Genomic DNA, 22,254 nt, shown 5'->3' on the forward strand with positions numbered 1-22,254 from the left:
ATGTGCTATACCAGTGCTTTTTTGGTTAATTATATGGTTTAAATGAAAATAAACAAGATACACAGGTGAAGTAATATCTTTTATTGAACCAGCTGGTATACTTGGGAGAGATAGGAGACAAGCCTTTGGGCTTCAAGTGTCCTCATCAATTCTGGGAAAAAGCAGTCACTGTCCAAGTTAAGTACAAGTTGGAACAATTGCTATAGTTTAAACTGATTATGTTAATTTCACCACTTGAAAGGGAAGTATTTAATGATTAATTTTAAGGTTTTCTTAGCAATGTTCTCATCTTTTTTGAGGCATAACAGAAGAGTGGCGCAGATTTTCATTTACCGTTTTGAGTTCAGATTTATTTTGGGTTTAATGATATTTACAGTTCACAGAACTAAGGCAAGAAAATTTTACATCACTTTGCATGCCTCATATATTGTAGCCCAGTTATACATGTAGAGTAGAGGTATAAACTATAGTTGCAAATTAGGATGCAAACAAATTTTGCTTAAGGCATGAACCATAAATTAAAGTAATGATCATCTCTGTAAGACACAACTTTTTTCCACTGTTCTTTTAAAATAAAAAGGAAAGTAGGTCAGGGAAATTTAGGATATTTTAGAGTATGTACAGTATTGTATTGTTTGCCAGTACCTAATTTACAATTACAGAGCTCCATGAATATTGAAATGATTCAGCTTCCTATTATAAATGTATGTGGCAGTTTGGTTGTTGATCAGTTTATGAAGTTAATGCAAATGAAACTGTCTTCCTGTCAGCATTTGAAATATATAATGCAGTCATGTTGTATATTCAGGGACAGGCCATTGACAGTCAATTAACAAGTTTGATTGGTATGTCAACTCATTCTTTTGAATTGTTAATAGTATGTTAATAGCATTCATTTCTTTGTGCAGTCCCATTTGCAGCTTCACAGTTACAGCTATTTTTTATAATTCTGAGTAACCTAAAATAGTGCCTTAATAATAGATTATTAAACACCTGTCTGGTGTAGCTTAGGGAGGTTTTCGTAGACTGGGAGTTTGCAGTGGATCCCTTTGATATTCAAATCAACAAATGATAGCCTTTTTATTCAAAACGTAAGTTCTTTTGATGGTTAGCTTGTTAAGAAATATTCAGCTCCAGTCTGACCTGATCTGGTTTCCCATGGAAAAGATCTGATGCTGTTTGAAGGTTCATAAATGGAATGCCAATGACAATTTGTTGTTGACGTTTTGCTGCCTCAGCCTTCAGATGCTGCTGGTTGATGTGCCGCTTTAGCTTCACCAAATAATGCTTGCAGGTAAATGATCTAATGATTGATCAGATAGTTTCAAAGCAAAGAGTTCTCTTCTGTGGTCTGTAGTCATGGTTTTTTAGGCTTGGAGGGGTACTTTAAAAGATGCATCAAAGTTGACAGATGAATCTTGAGGCAAGGAATGATGGGAGACAGCAGAATTGTGGGAATATTTTTAGTGAATAACATATTACTGAGAGTTTTGAAGACCTTCAAAGGTCTATCAAACCAGTTCCCCTAGCAGATTTATTTCTCGCTTTTTTTTTTTTAATTCTGGGTACACAGGTTAACTCTCAAGATTCCTGCGCTGAGGAAGTTGTTGAGTTATCAAGCCTGATTGTTCTCTGGTGTTTTACAGTGTATGTTTCATTTTGATTTCAAAATGGCCCTTTTCTTTAGTAAGTATCCAGTCCTGCAAAGTGTTCTCAGTGTCTAATATATTCCCGGTGAAGTCAAGGCATTTCATCACCTTGCAGGCTGAGAGCCTAAAGTAATGGTGCCCATATAAGGCTCCTTTACACTGTGATAAATAATCATTTTCAGTAATAAACTGAAAGCAGCAGAAAGGGAAAGTATCACAATGGAGTTATTTGGTTTCATCTGCATGTTCCATATTCTAAGTATTGTTCTTATACGCACCTTCATTCCCCATTCTTGCCCTTTCTGAATATAACTCAACTCTTATTTTGGAGAATCAGACTGGCAAGTACAAGTCTTCAAAAATATATTGCAAGAGTAGTTCACTGTACATGGGTTTGAACATTTACTGCACTATCATGTGTAATTTTTACCCCCCAGAACAAGTAAATATTCAAGAGCTATGTGATTTAACCCCTTCGAGCCAAAACAGCAGTCACCTCAGTGGTTTATACTTAAATGTTGATGTGCTACTGGTATTGCTAAGTACATCTCTTGGTTTGAAGGGTAGAAAGACACTGTGCTTTACTTACAGCTAACTTAACTGTATTAATAAAAAACATTCTTACTGGTTTAATTCAAGCAAAAAATATTTCATAACTGAAACACTGTCTAAATCTATTTATTAAAAAAAATCTTTAATTGAAAATTACAAGATTTAAATCCAACAGGTTTCAGTCCAAAAAATGAGCAAAACATATATTATATAAAATCTCTTTGGGAGAAATTTAATTTTGCATCCTAGTTTTGACATTTTTACACTGGTTTAGAATTATTATGTATTATTTCAATTGACATGAAAACCAGAGTTAGAAACTATTTCCTGTCAGGCTGAAAGAGCAGAATATAATACTTATACCTGTACTGGCTTCTTAAGATCACTTTTTCAATGACAGGAGCAGTAGGTTTCCTTATAAACACTAAAAGCCAACAATTTTAAGCTGTTTTCAAAATAATTTGTAAGCTTTACTTCTAACAAAGTTTTTGTATCCTAGCTTGAGAAATTTAAAACATCTGTCTGAGCCATGTACAAAGTTCCTGGGATAATAATACTACCTACCTGCTTATCCTAGTACCACTCAATGTAAGCACCAGTAGGTTTGCTGACATCATTCACAAGATGCACCCTGAGATTTCAGATACGAATTCAGTGTTAAAAGCTCTTAAGCATGTAATATGTTGCCCAGATGTTTCTTTAAATGTTTTTCTTTGCTTTTATTTTCAGAACAGTTTAAGTTAGATTTGTGTCTCCATAACTTTCATTTCATTATATCATATCTCATAAGATTAAAAGAGGTGATTGGACTAGATGGTCTCCTGAGGTCCCTTCCTGCTTTTCTATGAGATCTATGCAAGACTTTTTATTTTTAATATTGAATTTTAAAAGGACTAAGTGTAAGTGTTTTAAATACAGGATCATCTTGCCTTATATATTCCATAGCATTAGCTTTATTTAGTACATACTGAAGTATCACTTTTATTTCTAAATTACCCATGTATTGATAACATGGCAATATTGACCATTTTGATCTGTCTGGACTGCTTACCAATGAAAGTACTAGAAATAACAACTTTACTTAAGGATAAATAACAGTTTCCATTCCAAACCCTTGTTTTAGTCGCTCATGATTTTTTAAGGTCGTGCATATATTATAAATACAACTGTGTCAGAATCATGTCATAATTACAGCTGATCAGAATTCAGTGAAGCATTTTGTTGGAAAATGTTGATTTAGCAAAACTGAAACACTTTGCAGGAACATACCAGTTTGCATAAAATGTATATTAGAAAAGCTTTCTTGGATCCACAATAAAATTTCTGATCAGAAATCAATCTGATTGGATCCAATCAAATCTGATTGGATCCACAGTCAAATTTCTGACCAAGTAGATGGCCCCAGTCAAATGCATTTTTATACAGAATAGATCATTTTCAACAAAATAGATTGCGAGAAACACACCATAGAATAGCTAGTAGTCTGGGAATGAAGCAACTTGCCTGAGAAATGGTACAGGAGCAGAGCAGGGACGTCAATCTCTCATCCCAAATGAGTGACATAACCACTAGGTTTTTCTTTGGTAAATCTTGCCCTTTCTTTCCTCTGATTTACCCTTCTTTAGTTAGAACATGCCTATCCTGCAAGTGAATTTTAAACTATAAAAGGTGACTTGGCAAATGCTGCCAGACCATGTGAGTACTCTCATGAGTTTTGCCATTGGCATCCATGGTAGTAAATTCACAAGTTCAGGTTCCTGGCTCCACTGTGTAGTGAAAGGTGGAACTTAACCAAACTTTGCAAACAGCTTTGCTCTGAGCAAGTGGGGTTTTTTTTCCCCGTGGACCTCTTAAGGTATATAAGAGCAACATTTTCTTAGTATCTTGTCAATTAATTTCAGATGACACAATTTTCAGTTGCTACTACAAAGAATTAGAAGCCAACAGGATATGAAATTTTAGAAAGTAAAGATATTTTCTTCCCCCATCCCCTATTTATTTATTTGTTTATGTAGTTTTTTTATTTTTAAACAACCAGGAAACTGTTCAGAACTATTGTAAGTGATCAGTAAAGTTGTATGGTTAAATATGCAAAAATAGAAATTACAGAGTTGCATACAGGCAGTATACAGAAGCTTATTTTTATACCCTTACAAGAATACATCATGAAATGCACTTTGATTAGAATTAGTATTATTTCTTAAATAATGCAACCTAGTGATAATCAGTAGGTATGTGGTAATCTTCATATGACTCGGCATGCCTGAAAAAATGTTAAATATATTTTCCTGAAAAGTACTTAGTGAACTTTTCCCACATAATATGCTACACCTTAAGCTACTGAATATACATTCAAGAATTCTTTAAGATAATCCATGCTGCAGATTCTGATGCAGGATCAATATTTAAGCATTCAACACAGAAAAATAATTAAAATGTGTTGCATCTTAAATTCATACTAAGTAAAATGATCTTATATGCACTGTAGAAGTTATATCCTTACAAATGTCTTCTTCTTTGGTGTATTATTTATTTTCCTAAATTCAGAACCAAAAATTTGGGTGAGTCTTCAGTGCAAGGATATTGTATATTCAGAAGAATGTGGTATTTTTGTAGGTTTGTTACCACCTTCACTTTCAAGTACATTTCTATTTAATTGCCAGGGACTTTACTAGAATATAATATCAATATTTATTTTTTCATAGATACATTTGCTTCCTAGTTAATGAACTCATGGTTTGAATTGCTTCACTGGAAGATAGCGCTCCAAATGAAAATATGGAGTGCATAGTTGCTAACAACATTATTAGTACATTTTCATATTACCTATAACTGGGCTGAACTTCAACCTAAGGACTCTGAATTATATAGTGCAGAGCTGATTTCTAAGTGTCTGGGGGCTGCACACTGCAGGTTGTGCACCCTGGGGGCTGCACTAATGCGATCCTTGGACCCCTGGGCTGCACCCCTCCCCCCACTCCACCCCCAGCACTGCTTATATAGACAATACCTCCCCACCCCCTCACCAACACATGCACACACCACTTTACTGTACTGTACCGTGTACTCCGCCTATTTTATGGACTGCACTGCCTAACCTACTAGGGCAGGAGCAGGAGGCAAAAGCTGATGGAGAGGTGAAGCTTAAAGACCCCAGCTGCAGCAGCAGCCAGAGAGATAATGGAGGCAGCAGCTGGGTAGGAGCCTTTGGGCTGCACATTAATCCATCAACCAGTCAGACAGCTATATTATAGTTTTATCCTGCACCACTGTAATCAGCGAGGACTTTGCTGGTGACTTCAGGGGGTACAGGGTTACCAGTAGCCAAATACACCCCCTTCAGGAATTTGGCTTTATTTATTCACGTACATAGAAATGCAACATAAACCTCTTCCAAGCTTCATCCATGACATAAACTTAGGATTTCTCTCCAGGACTTCTGCTTTAAACTGTGTAGTTGTATTTTCCTTAATTGCAATTCTCATTTAATTTAGGTCTAGAGCAAAGTTTGTAATAAACCATATTTCACACAACATAAGAGCTATCAAAAGGCCACATCTCCCACAAACTACCGCAAAAGGTTATAATTATCATTTCATTTATTTTTTCTATTAAACATTGTGTTTATATGTGTCTGATTACATTTTCTTTGTATCCATGTGTTAGTAGTCAAATGTATACTTTCATGATGTGAAAGAGTCGACTATCTATATGTTTGCTCAGAGTGTATAGTATTTCACCAAATGAGAGAAGAGCTGAAGATGTTCAGTCTATAAACTGAACTGCTGGGCTGAACATTCTTGCCTGGCCATGTTTTCCCTGTGGATTAGAGGAAACGTGTTAATATTGATTGAGCTATTATTTGACTTGTAGTTTGTCTATCTACTGTGTCTAAATTTCTTGTGAGATCAGAAATATAAAGTAGTTAAAATTATTTGAAATTATGTTCTCCTGATATTATGAGACCAATCTCTAATAGTTTGGTAATGCTATGATATTATGGTCAACTGTTTTCAAATAGTGTATCTTTTTATGAGACTGCTTTTTACCTGTCTTCCAATTATTCCAAAATAAGATCTTAAGGCAGCAAGTGACATTCACAAAAGGTATATTTTGAGCAAGAATATAAAGTCAAGTGGCTTCTGGGAAAGAGCATCTTTGCCATGAGAATAGAATGTCACAGTGTTAATGTGTTTCATACACTGTGAATTACTGTAGTATGATGTACTGCTTTCACCTTTCACTACAGAGTATTTTGGCTGCCTAGCCATCCCTCTTCTGTTTATAATCACACTAATCTATGGGCATGGTTGGTATGAGTAAAGATTGTAAAGATAGGTGGGAATGGCAAAAACCTAACTCATTCTTCATAAAATTTTATGACTTCAATCTAGATTCTCCTTGGATGCCAGATTCCAGTGCAATGTCACAGCCTTGAGTGGTAGCAATTCTAGTGTCAATAGAAACTTCAGCCTAGAAATTTTCAGGTTGTCCTACTGTACTATTTTATCATAGTAGTCGTGAGTTGATATTATAAGATATGATTTACTTGACTTTTAGGAGACATTCTTTGTGGCAATTTTCATCAGTGTGAGGATACAGTGAGAACTATTTCTAAGTATACTGTGCATGTGTATGTGAGTAAAAGGAAATGTAGGAAAGAGACAGACCTATTGTAATACATGTACATTCTATATCTATATAGTATAGACATCTTGAATTCATACAGTTAGATCAGTTTTGCGTGTGTGTGTTTACTACATGATTTCCCTCCACGTATACCTTTATCCATAAATAAAGAAATGTATGAGGAAACAGACAAAAATACATATACTCATGCATAGGTGGGAAAGCTCATATAGTATTGTATAGTATTATAGATTTATATTGATCAATATATATATGGAAAGAGACAAGGACAGTATGATGATGTTTTATAAAATGATGTTTAGCAAAATAAATTTGGGGTCTTGTTCCCTGGTGCCAAACCCCACATTTTCAAGGCAGAACCAGGCAGAACACCCCAAATGAATTCAAGCAAAACTTTAATACCACACTATGCTAGCATGTAATTGGTGTGCTCTGGAAATACGGGAATCATATCTGTCCAATTCTATAATATATTGATTTCTGTCTGCATAGGAGAATTTAAGCCTGTCATTGGAATGTGAGTAAATATTACATGTCCTGGATCAAGTATCATCCAATGTTGATGTTACTGAATTTGGACTGTGTGTCATCTCCAGGTCCTTTGAGGGGAGACTCTTAACTTCCCCTGTTCTATGGGAATTTATATTCTAAACAACAAAAATAATTTAGTTTATATGATCTTTTTAATGTTATCTCATAATTTCTATTTTTCCCTTGTATCTTTTGTAGTATTTAATTTACCTTTATGTCTGGTAGAAGATATTCCATTAAAACATTTGCAACATAAAAATGGGTTTTCAGCCATACAGGTTTTTTTTGGGGGGGTGGGTTGGCTAAAATATCTGCTACCATAGAAAAAAATTGACATCATCAGTCAATATCATCAACCTACTAAACATTTTTGTTCCTCTTTGTATTCCTGCTAATTCCTATACATTTTTGGTAGAATCCAGAATTCAGTATAGCATCTCAGTTGCACTTTCACCAGTCACAAAGAGTCCCTGCCTTGTGATGTATCTGAAAACACATATCATTTTACAAACTCACTTCTTATTTGCTGTCTGCATACTATAACTGTAGGTCACTTACAGTATTACTGCTGTCAAGTTTTCACTTTAACTTTGAATATTAATATTTCAGAATAGTTTTCCCACATGGTCTGGTGTTAGTATTCATTTTTGCAAAGTTAAATCTCATTTTGTTATTTCCTGCCCATGTTTCTAACCTGCCTAAGTCTATTTGTATTACTTTTGCTTTTTTTTTAATTGGTTCTTCTAATTTAGTAGAAAAATCCTTGGATTTCATGAGTATGCTGTTAATCCCTTCCTAGCACCAATCCCTATGGCACCCCACTAAACACCTACCCCAACTCAGTACTTTGACATTTTTCATTACACTTTCCTTGGGCCCGTTAGCTGGTTAACAATATTTATATCCAAATCATGTTATGTTCATATTGTGAGACAGTTTCAGATACTCTTTAAAACCTGGATGATTTACTGCTACTGAACTTCCTTCATCCACTAATTTAGTCATTATACATATTACAAATTAAAAAACAATCAGGTGTGGCTGGCGTGACATATTTTATATTGTAAAATGCTAGAGAAAATAATCAAAGAACACATTTGTGCAGGCCCAGCAGGGGAAACGATGCTGAGGGGAAACCAGCACGGGTTTGTTACAGGTAGATCCTGCCTGACAAACCTTGTAGCCTTCTATGACCAGGTCATACACTGCCTGGACGCAGGAGCCGAGGCTGATGTCATCTTCCTGGACTTTAGGAAGGCCTTTGACACAGGTTCGCACCCTATCCTCATTGGGAAGCTAGCAGACTCTGGAGTGGACACCTACATGGTCAGGTGGGTGGCCAGCTGGCTTAGGGACCGCACCCAGAGAGTGGTGGTGGATGGTTCCTTATCGGCCTGGAGGGAGGTGGACAGTGGGGTCCCGCAGGGTTCGGTCCTCAGACCGATATTATTCAATATCTTCATCAGCGATTTGGACAAGGGCGTGGAGAGCACCCTCTCCAAGTTCGCTGATGATACCAAGTCATGGGGCAAAGTTAGTACACCGGAGGGCAGGGAGCAGATTCAGGCTGACCTGGACAGGTTGGATCAATGGGCAGAGAGAAATAGGATGCAATTTAATAAAGATAAATGTAAGGTACTCCACCTGGGAAGGAAGAAACCCCAGCACACCCATAGGTTGGGGAGTGTCCTTCTCAGCAGCTCGGAGGCAGAAAGGGATCTTGGAGTCATAATTGACTCCAAGATGATCATGAGCAGGCAGTGTAATGAGGCCATCAACGAGGCCAATCGCACCTTGTCGTGCATTAGCAGGTGCATGACTAATAGATCAAAGGAGGTGATGCTCCCCCTCTATGTGGCACTGGTCAGGCCGCAGTTGGAGTACTGTGTCCAGTTTGGGGCGCCGCACTTCAAGAGGGATGCGGAGAATCTGGAGAGGGTCCAGAGGAGGGCCACTCACATGATTAGTGGCCTTCGTGATAGACCCTACGGGGGGAGGTTGAGAGAGCTGAATCTCTTCAGCCTTCACAAGAGATGGCTGAGGGGAGATCTTGTGGCTGCCTATAAATTTATTAGGGGTGGTCCACGGGGAATAGGTGACATGCTGTTTACTAGGGTGCCCCAGGGAGTGACTAGGAATAAGGGGTGTAAACTAGTTGAGAGTGGATTTAGGTTAGATATTAGAAAGAAATTTTTCACAGTAAGGGTGGCCAGGATCTGGAATGTGCTTCCAAGAGAGGTGGTGCTATCACCTAGCTTGGAGGTCTTCAAGAAGAGGCTAGATAGTCACCTGGCTGGGGTCATCTGACCTCGGTCCTCTTTCCTGCCAGGGGCAGGGGGTTGGACACGATGATCCATTGTGGTCCCTTCCGACTCTACAATCTATGAATATATAACTTTTTGTTTCAAATTGTTTCCTTCTCCTTTGAAACTTGGATCACCTTATTGTTTATTTTAAGATAGTATTATTTATACTGCATGCAATTATTATTGTCATACAACACAGTACTTTTATATGGGAATGAGTGCATTCAATTTTTTACTAGTGATCTTTTAGGTATTTAAACATATTTTTCACTCTTCATATTGTTTTATTACAAATTAAAGTTGGATTCACTGTGTGGCGAAAGTTAACATCACCCTTTCCTTTTATGAGGATGTTGAAACAATTTTTTTTCAGTTCTCTGGTACCTGACAATATTTTCACAATTTCTAAGGGAAATTGTGAAAGATATGCATGTGAAAGAAAGAGAGAACACCTGCAGATGAACATTTATAAAAGCAAAAGGGTTTATTGTGGTTTAGCTGAATCTGCTGTAATTGTTACATCGATATGCTGCTATCCTGTGTTAAATGGAACTTAAACCATAACAACTTACTGTTAAATGAAACAAGATTACTTTGCCACTTTTTTTTACAGCAGGATAGGAAAAGATAGTCAAAAAAGTTGTACCAGATCTATATCTATGTTTTTATGAGAGATTAACATGAACTGCAAATATAGATGGAAGCCTGATTTTTGTTTTGTGTTCTGTACTCACTGGCATTGGTACATGAATACAAGACCCTGAGATGTTACTTTATGAGAACTTAAGTTTCTGAAACTTGGTCTTTCATACATCTGAGATGTATGACTTATTGCCATCAGTTGTAGAATTTGCTGTAGAACAGAGTAAGATTGTTTTGCCTTTGATCAAATTTTATACATAACTAGTAATTATATCACATAAGTGTATCTGATGTAATTGTGCAATAAGAATTGTGGACCTGTAGTGAAAAGTCTTTATGAAACATAGCTATAGCACATGTAAAGCTGTGATTTATCATTTCACTTTTTAATATCAAAAGTCTCCAAACTAAGAGATCACAAGTATTATCATTTCAAAAATACAATGTAAATCAGACAGTGTAGTCAAATAAACTTGAGTGTTGCAAGAAAATGCACTGGGAAGGTAGGGTTTGTACTCATGTAATTTACATAGCCAAATAGATTTCTTTGCAATATTACATATATGATTCTGTCCCAAAATTAGATGCAGCAGGTTTAGGCCACACAGAAATAATTTAAAGCTGTGTTGTAAACTGGTAATTCTGTGTCTGTAATGAAAATGTTGGCAGCTATTTTACTACAAGAGCCTTATTCTAATTAATTGTACTTTTACAAACTTACCCCCTCCCCAAACTCTTGTATTATTTAAGGATGGGTCTGAAACCTTGATGAACAAATATATTTTTAGTTTTACATGTGTTGTTATATGTTGCTTTTGTGTATTTTTGGCAGCTTGTTGTCAATAGTAGACCTTCTGTTTTCCCAATATTAATAAATTCCTTATTTTCTGACAACTGCTCTTGTAGCCATTTTCCAGAAATGCAAAGCATCAACCCATTCATACCTTTTCAAAGATTTTTCAGCATGAAATCTGTATGATTTCAAGAAAAATGTATATTTCTGAGGAGCGTAACATGTTAAATTTGAATGAGTTGCATGCAATTCAAGTGCATAGTGTGAACTGACTATTCCCATAATATTGTCTAAATGGCACATAAAAAAAAAACTTTATTCGCACTGAATAGTTGCATCAAAGATTCCACATTACAGAAAGCAATTTCACCATCATTAGCTAAATAAGAGGGCCCTAGGAAGAAGGGATTATCATATATTAAATTAAAAGTTCACCACCTTACAGCTTTAATCCCGTTAGAAAAGATGATTTCTATCTAACTTAATCAGCCAGAGGTCTTTATTGCCTGAAGTATTAATTGATTTGGGTCCTCATTAAGGTCAGAGGTACACATGGCTGACCAGAGGCAGCCAATTAGCACATTGTCAGCTGTGCTTATTTACATTGACTGAACATAATGGTGGGTTATTTGACTGTCAGGTCAGGGGGGTCACAGAATCTTTTGTGCACTCTGACCTCTTAAAGGGCAACCATCACTCAGACACCAGACTGCATTCATAACAAAGATTTAGTTTATTACATATTGACTCCATTTATTCCTACAAACAGGTGTTTTGTTCCTGCTGTACAAATAATTTATCAATACTAATATAAATACGTTAGGGTAGAGGGTGGAAATATCTCCCTTTGAATATTTTTGAAACTCTTATGCTGATTAATCTTTTGAAACCTCTAATCATACATTTAAAAAAAATAATGAAAAATAAAGAAAATAATGGAACTTTTAACAGTGTGATCACATTACAGTACAAATATTCTCTATTCTGAAGCAGTGATAACACGTTTTTGTGTGAAACACCCAAGTTGAGGGTCAAGCTTCAAGTGGAGACTTGTGCCTAATTAGTACTGCATTAGCAAACCGACCTCACTGCTGAAAGGGGTGTTCTGCAAATTCAACACTCATGAAAAGGGAAAGATTTAAGACAAGGTAAAACTGTAATTTGAAACAAATAATTTCTATCTGACCTTTTTAATTACTTTTTTCCAAAGAATTATATATGAAAGGTTGCTGTAACTCAAAGAGACTAAGGAGAGGAAAATTCCCCCTTTTGGTATTAATTACTTTTCTTTTTTTTCCTAGATAGTCTAAACTCTACCAATACCTCCTGATGTAAATTTAACACGTGCATAGGTTTTAACAGAGGCCTAAATTAGCACCCCTGGTTACTTGTGCATATCTTTCCTATGGCAGTGGTGGTGAGAGAAAAACATTTTAACAAATTAGAAGATGTAATTATTAACTTACTATTATTAGTGTGGGGACAGTATGAAGAATTGAGGAACTGGTCTGTTGCAGTACTTGCAACTATTATGTTTTTTATTACAGTTATAAGTAGAGCTCCTATTCAGGGTTACCATGCTAAATGCTGTTTAAACTTGGGTGAAAACAGTCCCTACTGAGAAGTGCCTATGCCTGGGGGAAAAGGGATGCATACATATTTATCCCACTTGGGAAATGTTTTTACTTAATTACGTTGCTATACAGGAGTGTATATCTGCCATGGGAGCTTAATGTTAACACCTGCCTCTGGCAGTGGCACTGGTCCCTAATATATAAGGGGAAAAGACTTCCCTAGTAATTAATATAGGATGGCCATTGGTCCTGTTTTATACTGGACCATCCTGTTTTAAAACCTTTTGTCCCTTAGCTGTTTCTAAATGAGGAACGGAAAGCCAAAAGACCTGTTTTTCAGTTCCTTGGTGGACATACATGTAAATCATTTGTCCTTGTGTTTCTGTTGGCTGTGCCTAGAGGTAGGACAATGCACAGACAGGAGGAGAGGGAGTCCGAGCCAGCCAGGGAAAGAGGGAGGTGGCCCCGCCTCTTGCTGTTTATTAGCCAAGGGGCCTGATGGCACCACCCCTCACTGCTGATTGGCTGAGGAGGTGGCAGCCCTACCCCGCACCACTGGCCAAGGGGGACCACTCCTCAACACCAAGGGGCTGTCTGGTATTCTGGGTATGCATCAGTTGCCAGCCTAAATTAACGTGGTCAATTTTTGTTGTAGTATACATAAGACAAACAGTAGTCCCTAAGCTTTGTGATTGCATCTCCCTAAGCATGCATGCATTTACTTGGAGATACCATCATTCAGCCTTTTTTAGGATACCTAGCTTAATCATTTAATTGTGTGCTCTCTTTTACTGATGATTTTCCACAGATAGATTGCACACAATGTGAGGAAAAAAGCACCAATCTGTTTTTATTATGTTTTTCAAGTTTTTAACTACCTCAGTCAGGTCCTCTACAAGGTTTTGTGGGTTTTTTTGTAAAACAATCTAATATTTACAGTCTGTAATCTTATGTAGCTCTTTTAATTGTTCCTTCTGTCTTATCACGTTGTGATTTTTAATTTATGGGGGATCAATGCCCAGTGCACTAGAAGAATGTTTATATATGTATTTAAAAAAATAAAATAAATAATTAGATATATCCTTCCAAGTTGAGAGAACCAATTTTGATAGTAGCACTTCCAATAGAGGCAAAACATGCTTTGTTACGTTCACCTTGTAATATATTCTGTGTTGTTGCCTATACCATTTTCAGTGCTTCCATTCTGTTAGTCTTTTTAACTGTTTCTTTAGGCATTAAAGGTCTTGGTATGATGGTCTCAGGACTCCGTAAAAGCGGATTCATCAGACACCTGACTAGACCTCTCACACATACATCATGATCCAGAGGCTAGATGCCTATCGTTGTTGAGCTGTCAGCTATGGTAACAGCTAGGACCTTGAGCCTGAAAGTGCCTTCAGAGCAAAGAGTGTGCATAAGTTTTTGCACTATTGGGCTCCACGTTTTCTTCCATTAAAAAAATACTTCAAACTCAGACCCTATAACAGTATAAGTTTTATCTACTTTTAATGGGCATTATCTTATGTGTAGCCAAACTGAATTTCATTTGCATCATACTGCCTAATTTTTAAATGAATTTAAAGTCACCTAGAATATTTCACAAACATCTGTGTATTTAGCTAATCAAAGCAATATAGTTTCATTAGCAATTTACACTGGTTCACTATATTTTTCATTAAAGCATTTTAAATATACTAATAATGAGCTAAATCCATGGCATCCCTTATGAATTCCTTAGATTGCAGTAGTTTCCACCCTTTCTCATATCACTTAACCTTTTCCTAAAGTCTTACTAAAGCTTTGTTCTATTTATTTTCCTTCATTATCTTTTCTGAGACAGGTATTCTTGTAAATCAAAGTAACTTATGCCATTTGGATCACTTATACATTTGTTTGAAAAAAATTCTGAAAAATACCTAACTAGTTAAAAAAATGTTATTTCCTTTCTCATCTTCATTTGATTCTAATGGATAATTCTTGTCCACTTTCTTCTGTCCTTAATAAGACACCCCATTATTTTCACTGCCACAGTTGCTTTTCACTGATCTGTAAGCTTTGGCTACATTTTTTTAAAGAAATAATTGTCCATCAGTTATCTCAATTTCCATAAGCAATTGTTGTATATGCTGTTGTTGTTAATGTTCAAATACTATTTTATTGGGAAGTATTAAAAATAGATTACATGAACAGTTTGTGGAGCAGAACATAGAAAAAATACCAAGTTAAGCATTATTTCAGATATACCTTTTTCCTTTTTTCTTTCATATTTTTTTCTTACATCTTTTTCATATCTTTCTCATAACTTCTCCTTATTGAATAACTACCAGATTTGCTGCATAGAGAAGTATGAAAAAATAATGTATTTCACTGCTGATGCCATTGCCATAATGTGGATTTGCCCATGGATGTTCAGAGGAAGATGTAATACCATGGAATGTTCTCCTCTGAGGAAGAATTTTGGATTGACTCAAAGAAAGATAGTCTTTAACATTGGCCTTTGTGCTTTGGAAGTATTATTTAGAGACTTTATGCAGTATGAGTTATATTCATGTTACTGTGATTTACATTAATGGTGAACGTTGTTCAGAAAATTAAAGTAAATTGCAAAATTCAGGCCAGCTAGATTCCCTGCCAAAAATGCTTCTTATTTTTTTTCTGGTTCAACTCTTTTATTAAATGGTACAGGTCAGTCGCATCTTATGTGGGGGTTACGTTCTAAAGTTAGTGCGTAAGGCAAAAATCGCATATAGACAAATCGCGTATTATCGTGCCAGCGATTTGACTAGCAGTGACTGCCTCTGCCTCCAAAACCTCCCGCCACCGCCGCGGAGCCATGCTTAGAGCTGTGCAGCCAGCGGCAGCCGCACAGTGCGGGGTGGTGGTGGGGATGGCTGCGTGCCTCCCGGCCACCACCACGCTGCCACCCGGCAGCCAGCCACACAGCTCCGGGCATGGTTCCATGGTGGTGGCACGAGGTTTTGGAGGCAGAGGCAGTCACCTCTGGCAACATGGCGGTGGCCAGACCTCCAGGTAAGCAGCAGTGCCATGTGCAGACTCAAGCTCCGCCCTCCCTCCCACCCCGCATATAGTTGAATTTGTGCAAGTTAAATGCGCATATGATATGACTGACCTGTATATTCTAGTTTACACACACAGGCATTATATAGATTGCACGCGCACATTCATTATATGTATTGTGTTATGAAGTACTAAAAGAGCTACAACCACATTAAGTGTTTGTACTAAACTGAAGATTTTTTGCCTCTAGGGCTAAGTACAGACAGTCAAAAAGCCCAAGACTGAATCATTTCAGTCTTTGCAGGTTAGTCTAAGCTGCAGAGATTAAACTTAGAAACAACTGAACAGACATTCATTTTTGATTCAGGAAATACTTGCAGTGGCTCACGCTAGAGGCTGGGGGTCACCAGAGCATGGCTCTCTGGCAGATAGCGAGCATGGGCTGTGTGTTTTCTTCCTCTTCCTGTTGCCTTTGAGGTTTCTAGGATTTGCAGTTCAGACTGCAACAGCTCAACTCTGCAAGGTTGCTCATCACTTCCTCTTCCTGCTTCCAGGTGCTTCTGGGATGTGTAGTCTACAGTTTCAGCCAGCAGTAAGTTTTTAGCAGGGTAGGGCAGGGCAGCTCTGTACTCAGGGGAAGGGAAGTTTAACCCCTCTCCCTGCCCCAGGCCCCAGCTGGGGTTTGCCTGCAGGGCAGTCCCTGCCTCCCCCTTGTCCCCCTCCTATGTCCAAACCCTTCTCTGCTGGAACAGACAGCTCAGCCCAGCCCAGGGCTGGAAAGCATGCTGGGGGCCTGTGATTTAACTTGAACCAGGAAGGGATCTTGGACAGAAGTTTCATAAACTGGTTTGACCCAAATCAGTTAAGTCTGATACTACATTCAACCAGGTTTATCTTAAACCAGTTTCAGCCATTTTGAAACTGATGCAGTGAACTTCTGTTCTGTTACAGGTTTAAACCAGTTTCTGATTACTTAAATTGGTTTATAGGGTCATCTATAACTTTGTCAGAAGCCAGAGTGTTGTGCAACTTTGGAGGTAGCCAGTCGAGAAGTCTCTGACATGATCTTTGCTGCTCTCAGGTGGGAATGTAGAGTTGCAGGGCAGCTGTACAGTCTACTTACCCTCATGGACTGAGAGCAGCAGAGCAACAAGCAGCAAAAATGCTGTACTCTTTTGCAGTGGTACACATGACAGACCATGATCAGGCCCAGTATTTTGCGTAGGTATTGCAGCACAGTAAACATATGTAAGAGAATAAACCCAAGTGAGACCTTGGCATTCCCAGCCCTGACAGGATGCATTATATATGTGGTAGCCCTCACTGTCCACTGTCTTCTCTTTGTGTAGTCATTAATACCTATGTAAATTGAAATTAAACAACAGCTAGAGCGATAGCTTAACTCCAATTGGCATTCATTCTACAAAGGTACACATGACTATATAAGAGACGAAACTTTATAGAATCATAATGATGCACCAGAATAATTCCATTGACTTCAGTGGAGTTACACTGGGCATAAATTGGTATAAGTAAGAGGAAAACCTAGCCCTAAGGGACAAGACAGAAGGAGTTTTAACTTGCTGGTTTGTCAGATCTTTAATCCCATTTTAAAGTAGGAAATATTTTTAAGAATTCAAATGAAATAATCTGCAGTGTAAATTCAGTTACAATAGAATATGAATGTATGGGTATTACACTGCATTTCTGTTTCTACTGACAGTGTATTGGGTATGTTGGTCCTCTGGAGTTGCTATGCTGTTAATATCTATATTTTGTTAAATCTCTTATCCTCATAAATACTGAAAAAAACTGTTGCAAAGTTTTATCAGGGTTTTGTAGAGCTTTAATACAATACAAGGGTTGCAGCCATACATTGTGACATCTCCTGTTGTATGATTTCAGCACTGCAAACAAAATATTATAGAGTCTTCCCAGCTTTAGATGGGTTTTTACTCTGCTATCACCTTTTTGTATAGTACATAAAATATTGTACAGACAACCCCCTGAAACCTGCTAAAACACTGCTCTTTGCTGGTTTGCAACTTTGCCCTTGTTGCTCATTTATTGATAGTTGTATTTCATGACCCAGACACTGGGAAAGAGAAAGAGAGCGAGAGATGCAAACCTCTTTTCTTTTTATCTTAAGTTATGCCCCCCTGCAAAAGAGTTGTTGAAATTGTGTGTCCTTGTTTTGGTGCATTTTCCCTCCTTTCCCCCTTGCACCCACCTTTTTATAACATGGTAGCATCTTGGGAATACTGTTTTTCAATTAATTATGTCTTAACATGCAAACAAGTATGTTAAGAACAGAGGGGGGGAAAGGTTTTTGGGTTTTGGGGGTTTTTTTTAAGATCTCTGTATAATTCCCATTGAATTTGAGCCAAAAGTGTTGCCAGTTTTGCTCAAATCTTTCAGAGATTTGTTTTGACCCTGCTTATGACCAGTGGGGTTAATTGTATTAGAACTATCCAGGAGACTTTAAGAAAGTGCTATCTTAGTCCATATTTCAAAACACTGACAGATATTTTATCATTAATTAGTATTCATATTATGTCTCAAACAATCTGTTCAAGAATAGGGGAAGTGAACTGGTTGAACAGCTCTTCTGTCTATCTAGTAATTAACATGGTGATGCATGTAAAGCCAGGGGCCTAGCAGGGGAAGAAGGAGAAATAATGCTGGGAAGATTTTTCTATAGAAGAATATAAATTACCTGCCCTGGAGGCTTTGCCTTCTCCTAAGATTTAACTTAGTAAAGGTGAGAACAAAGGGCTCTTTTAAAAAATAAACCTGTGCCCCTCTGAATCATATCTTTCTAGATTTGCTTCTCATCTTGTCAATATGCCACTTGATAGCTGGCTGGACTCCCTTGTTCAATGGCACATATTTTAAAATAGCACTTTTTTAAGGAAGACCATTTGTTCTTTTTAACCAAAATATTGCTTGCATTTTCTTTTTTTTTAATTTAGGGTTATATATAGCATTATCAAAACAATATTTCAGATATCTTAAACAATTTAAAAAGATAGTTGATGGGTGTCAGTTAATCTATTATGCTTCCTCTCTGCCTCCTCCCCCTCTTCAGCTGCTAATCATAGAACTTGTATGCCAAATTGTGTAAGATACTCTTCCAATAGTTACATGTGTGAGTCTTTTGTGAGACAGAGACAGTTATGAGGACAGATTTGGAGTTGCATATGGGTCTGTCACATGGTTTGATTGCTGTGTCTTCCAGGACACAGATTTCTTTTTTACTTAGCCTTCTGAGGATTTTATGCAGCTTATACCAAAAGTTCCGCACAGTTTCTCATAAAGGCTTCTTGCACAGTCCATTTTCCCCCTCTCTACTTGCAGCAATATGCTTTTTCGGCTCACTTCAACACTGCTTACACCCACTGTACATCCCACTTCTCTATTCATTTTCTCTCTTGATATGCAGTAACATTTACTGTTTGCTGTTCAAAAAATGCATAGAATTTTTTGGTACAGAAGAAGAATGTGATAGATCGTCATATTTATCTTAAGATTTTGTAATAATTTTTTAAGATGTCTGGATAATAGGAACCCAGGTTCCTACTCTTAGCTGTGCTAGAGAGAATAAGTCCTTTCAAGTGTTGCCAGGTAAACTTCTCTAAAGCAAGCTACTTTGTAGCCCAAAAATAGCACACATTTGTGGCATATGCCCCATATGAACATTATATCTGGCAAGTAGTGAGAGCTTTTGAAGTATTCTAGTTGATTTCTGAGTGATTATTAAACTATCTCTGTAAGCCCCAGTAACACGCTTCAGTTTATTTTTGGTCTGCAATTTCGTATTCCTTTGTGGTTGGTCATGATGAATTCTATTATCTAGTCAAATTGTATTTTATGATTTTAGGTTATGCCAAAGACACCAATCCTATTATAGATTGAACATTTTACTGTTTGTATAAACCTAAATAAATTAAAATTAAAAGCAGCAGCAAACCAAAGTCAAATGTAAACTATTATAAGAGTACAACAAAAAAAATCAAAGATTAAACATTATAAAATATACCAAATCACAACTCTGATTAAATTCATGGAAAACATATTTGAGCTGTGGCATGTTATAGCAAAAGTAACAAACCTTAAAGTAAAGCATAGTTATTTTTTTCCAGAGTGTGCACTGCAGGGAATAATGACCTTGGCATGCCTTCCTTAAAGTTATAAAAAATACTGTTGTCTGTATATTGTAAGAGTAGAAAGTTCCACTTTTTTCTGTATACCTGAGTTGACAGACTGTAAACAAATTTACTTGGAACTTTACACAAAACCTTTCAGTAGTTCTAGGGAAATATTGTGACATTGTGAAAGGTTAAATTTACATATTTCTAGACTTACCTCATCAGTTCACAGCTGATTCATTTGAAGACGATTATGCACATTTGACCATCCATGTATTAACTCTTAGGTTGAGGTTTATTGCAATGCCGTACGTACATTTAGAGAGTAACTAAATCTCTGTCAAAAGTGACCTTTAGATTGGCATACTTGCTTCATTTGTAGCAAAGTCAAATATGGTTTTGTGGTGCAAGGGAATATCTAGAAAAGAGGGAGATACTTCTTTCCAACCTCTTCTTCTCCATCCACTCCCCAGCAGTTCTAATTTTTTTCTCTTTATCTTATCTTCTAGATTGGAGATGTTCTCTACTGTGCTGGACAGATTGCACTAGTACCTTGTACTATGCAGCTTGTAAGTGGTGGCATACAGACTGAGGCCACAGTCTCCCTACGTCATGTTGAGAAAGTCCTTAAAGCTATGAGTCACAATACTGAACTCCAGCACGTCCTTATGGCAAACTGTTATGTAACTGACAACAAGTACATTCCTGTTGCTCGCGCTATATGGGAAAAGAAATTAAAAGAAGACAAAAAGGTATCTGTAATACGCATTTTCTTCTTTCAAGTTTTTTAAATGATTTATGAAAAGGGTTTTCAAAGTCTTGAGGTAATATCAGAATTTTCTCAGTGCATTTCGGTGGGGTTCAAGTAAAACTGATATAATAAGGTTTGATTGAGCTGTTATGTTCTGGCTCATAAGTGGCTGTGCACAATTGAGAAAGAAAGAAAATTGCTTAATAGAAAGTTATATTCATCACTAACTTTCTCTTAATTCCCCAAAGCAATAAGTTACAGAATTCTTTAAGAGCAGCCTATTCCTCCAGGCAAAATGTGAACAATATTATATTTGAAATGGCTCTACCTATATATTTTCTGTAAAAGGGTTAGAGGTGGGCAGTTTATCTTAACTTTTCAATGAATTATTCTGTTGTCTGTCTGTCTGTCTGTCTGTCTGTCTGTCTGTCTGTCTGTCTTTCTTTCTTTCCTCCTGCCGCAGTCCCCTCTAAGACAGCTGGTGTCCCGAGTGCTGGTGCCCCACCGGGTGGGGCGACTGTGGCTCCCTCTTAGCCTCCCTCCACCCTCCCCCAGCCTGATGGGGCTGCCCCCCAGTGCGGGGGTTTCACCTGGTGGAGGGGCTGGGATGTCCTCCCAGTCCCCCCGTCCTAGTTCCACCCAGAGTGGGTAGCGTCTTAGGTGCTGGAGCCCTGTCGGGTGGAACAACTGAGACCTTCCCTCCACCTTCCTCCACCCCTGCCTTAGTCGAGGTGGTGGACCTGGAGGTGGCAAACACCAAGCAGCCTAGCCCGCCCCCTTCAGGGGTGGTGCCACCTGCTCCCAAGAAAGCTAAGAGCAAGAAGCAAAAGGGAGCTTCTAAATGAGCCCCTGCCCCTTTGGGGCCCACCTCTGACAGTGCCAGGGAAAATGTAGCCAGGGAACCTGACCCCACACTGCCTGCCCCACCCTGGAAACCCCGCCACCTCAGGCCACGACTGAGGGTGTCCCAGCGACATCTGGCAACCCTTCGCCTCCATCCCAACTCGTGGGGCTTGTGAGTGGCAAGGCAGGGAGAGAGTGACTGCCTCCCCAGCATCAGTCACAGGAGACAGCAGAGGGTCCTGCCACCCCCCCCCCACCCACTCCCCTGCCCACCAAGGCCAATGAGGAGGAGATGGAGTGCCTGCCCTCTGAGCGCTACAAGCGGCCCCAGGAGCGGGACATTTGCCCCCCAAAGCCGATGGGGATCTATCTCCCAGAGACGATCCTTGACCCAGGTATTGAGGGGGGCCTGCTAGGCAGCCTGGCCATTGAGGGCACTTTCACCGGTCTCACTGGTAGGTCCCCTCCCAGAGTACAGCCCCACCGGTTCTCATTTGACAACATCCAGCTCCTGCTGAAGAACCCCCCTGGGTGGCCCCAAGCTATGGAGGCATCCTCAACCTCTTAGAGCAGACCAAGGGCCAGAGGAATGTGGCAGAGAGTATCCGGCAATGGTGTCCAGACCCCGTGCGGTTTGTCCCCGCCGCTAGTGACGCAGCAAGGCTCATGAGCCGGGACCCGGGCACGCATCAACATGCCTTCTGGCTTGAGAAGCTGGTGACCCGGGTGAGGGAGGTGTGGGGCTGAGGTGGGTCCGCGGAATAGGATAGGGCAAAGATAGGTCTTCCCCTGTCTCT

The 22,254-nt window shown here is 38.4% G+C and overlaps 1 protein-coding gene across 3 annotated transcripts in view; it reads left to right on the top strand.

Moving 5' to 3' along the window:
• Positions 1-22,254, top strand: part of DPH6 (diphthamine biosynthesis 6) — a 425,610-nt gene that overhangs the window by 265,623 nt on the left and 137,733 nt on the right. For all 3 annotated transcript variants that reach the window (XM_019496211.2, XM_019496209.2, XM_059723009.1), the window contains exon 13: positions 20,373-20,615. In XM_019496211.2, coding sequence (XP_019351756.1) covers positions 20,373-20,615 — 243 coding nt within the window. The remainder of the gene's footprint in view (positions 1-20,372; positions 20,616-22,254) is intronic.

This window comes from Alligator mississippiensis, chromosome 2 (genome assembly GCF_030867095.1).
Source record: "Alligator mississippiensis isolate rAllMis1 chromosome 2, rAllMis1, whole genome shotgun sequence".
Classification (NCBI taxonomy): domain Eukaryota; kingdom Metazoa; phylum Chordata; order Crocodylia; family Alligatoridae; genus Alligator; species Alligator mississippiensis.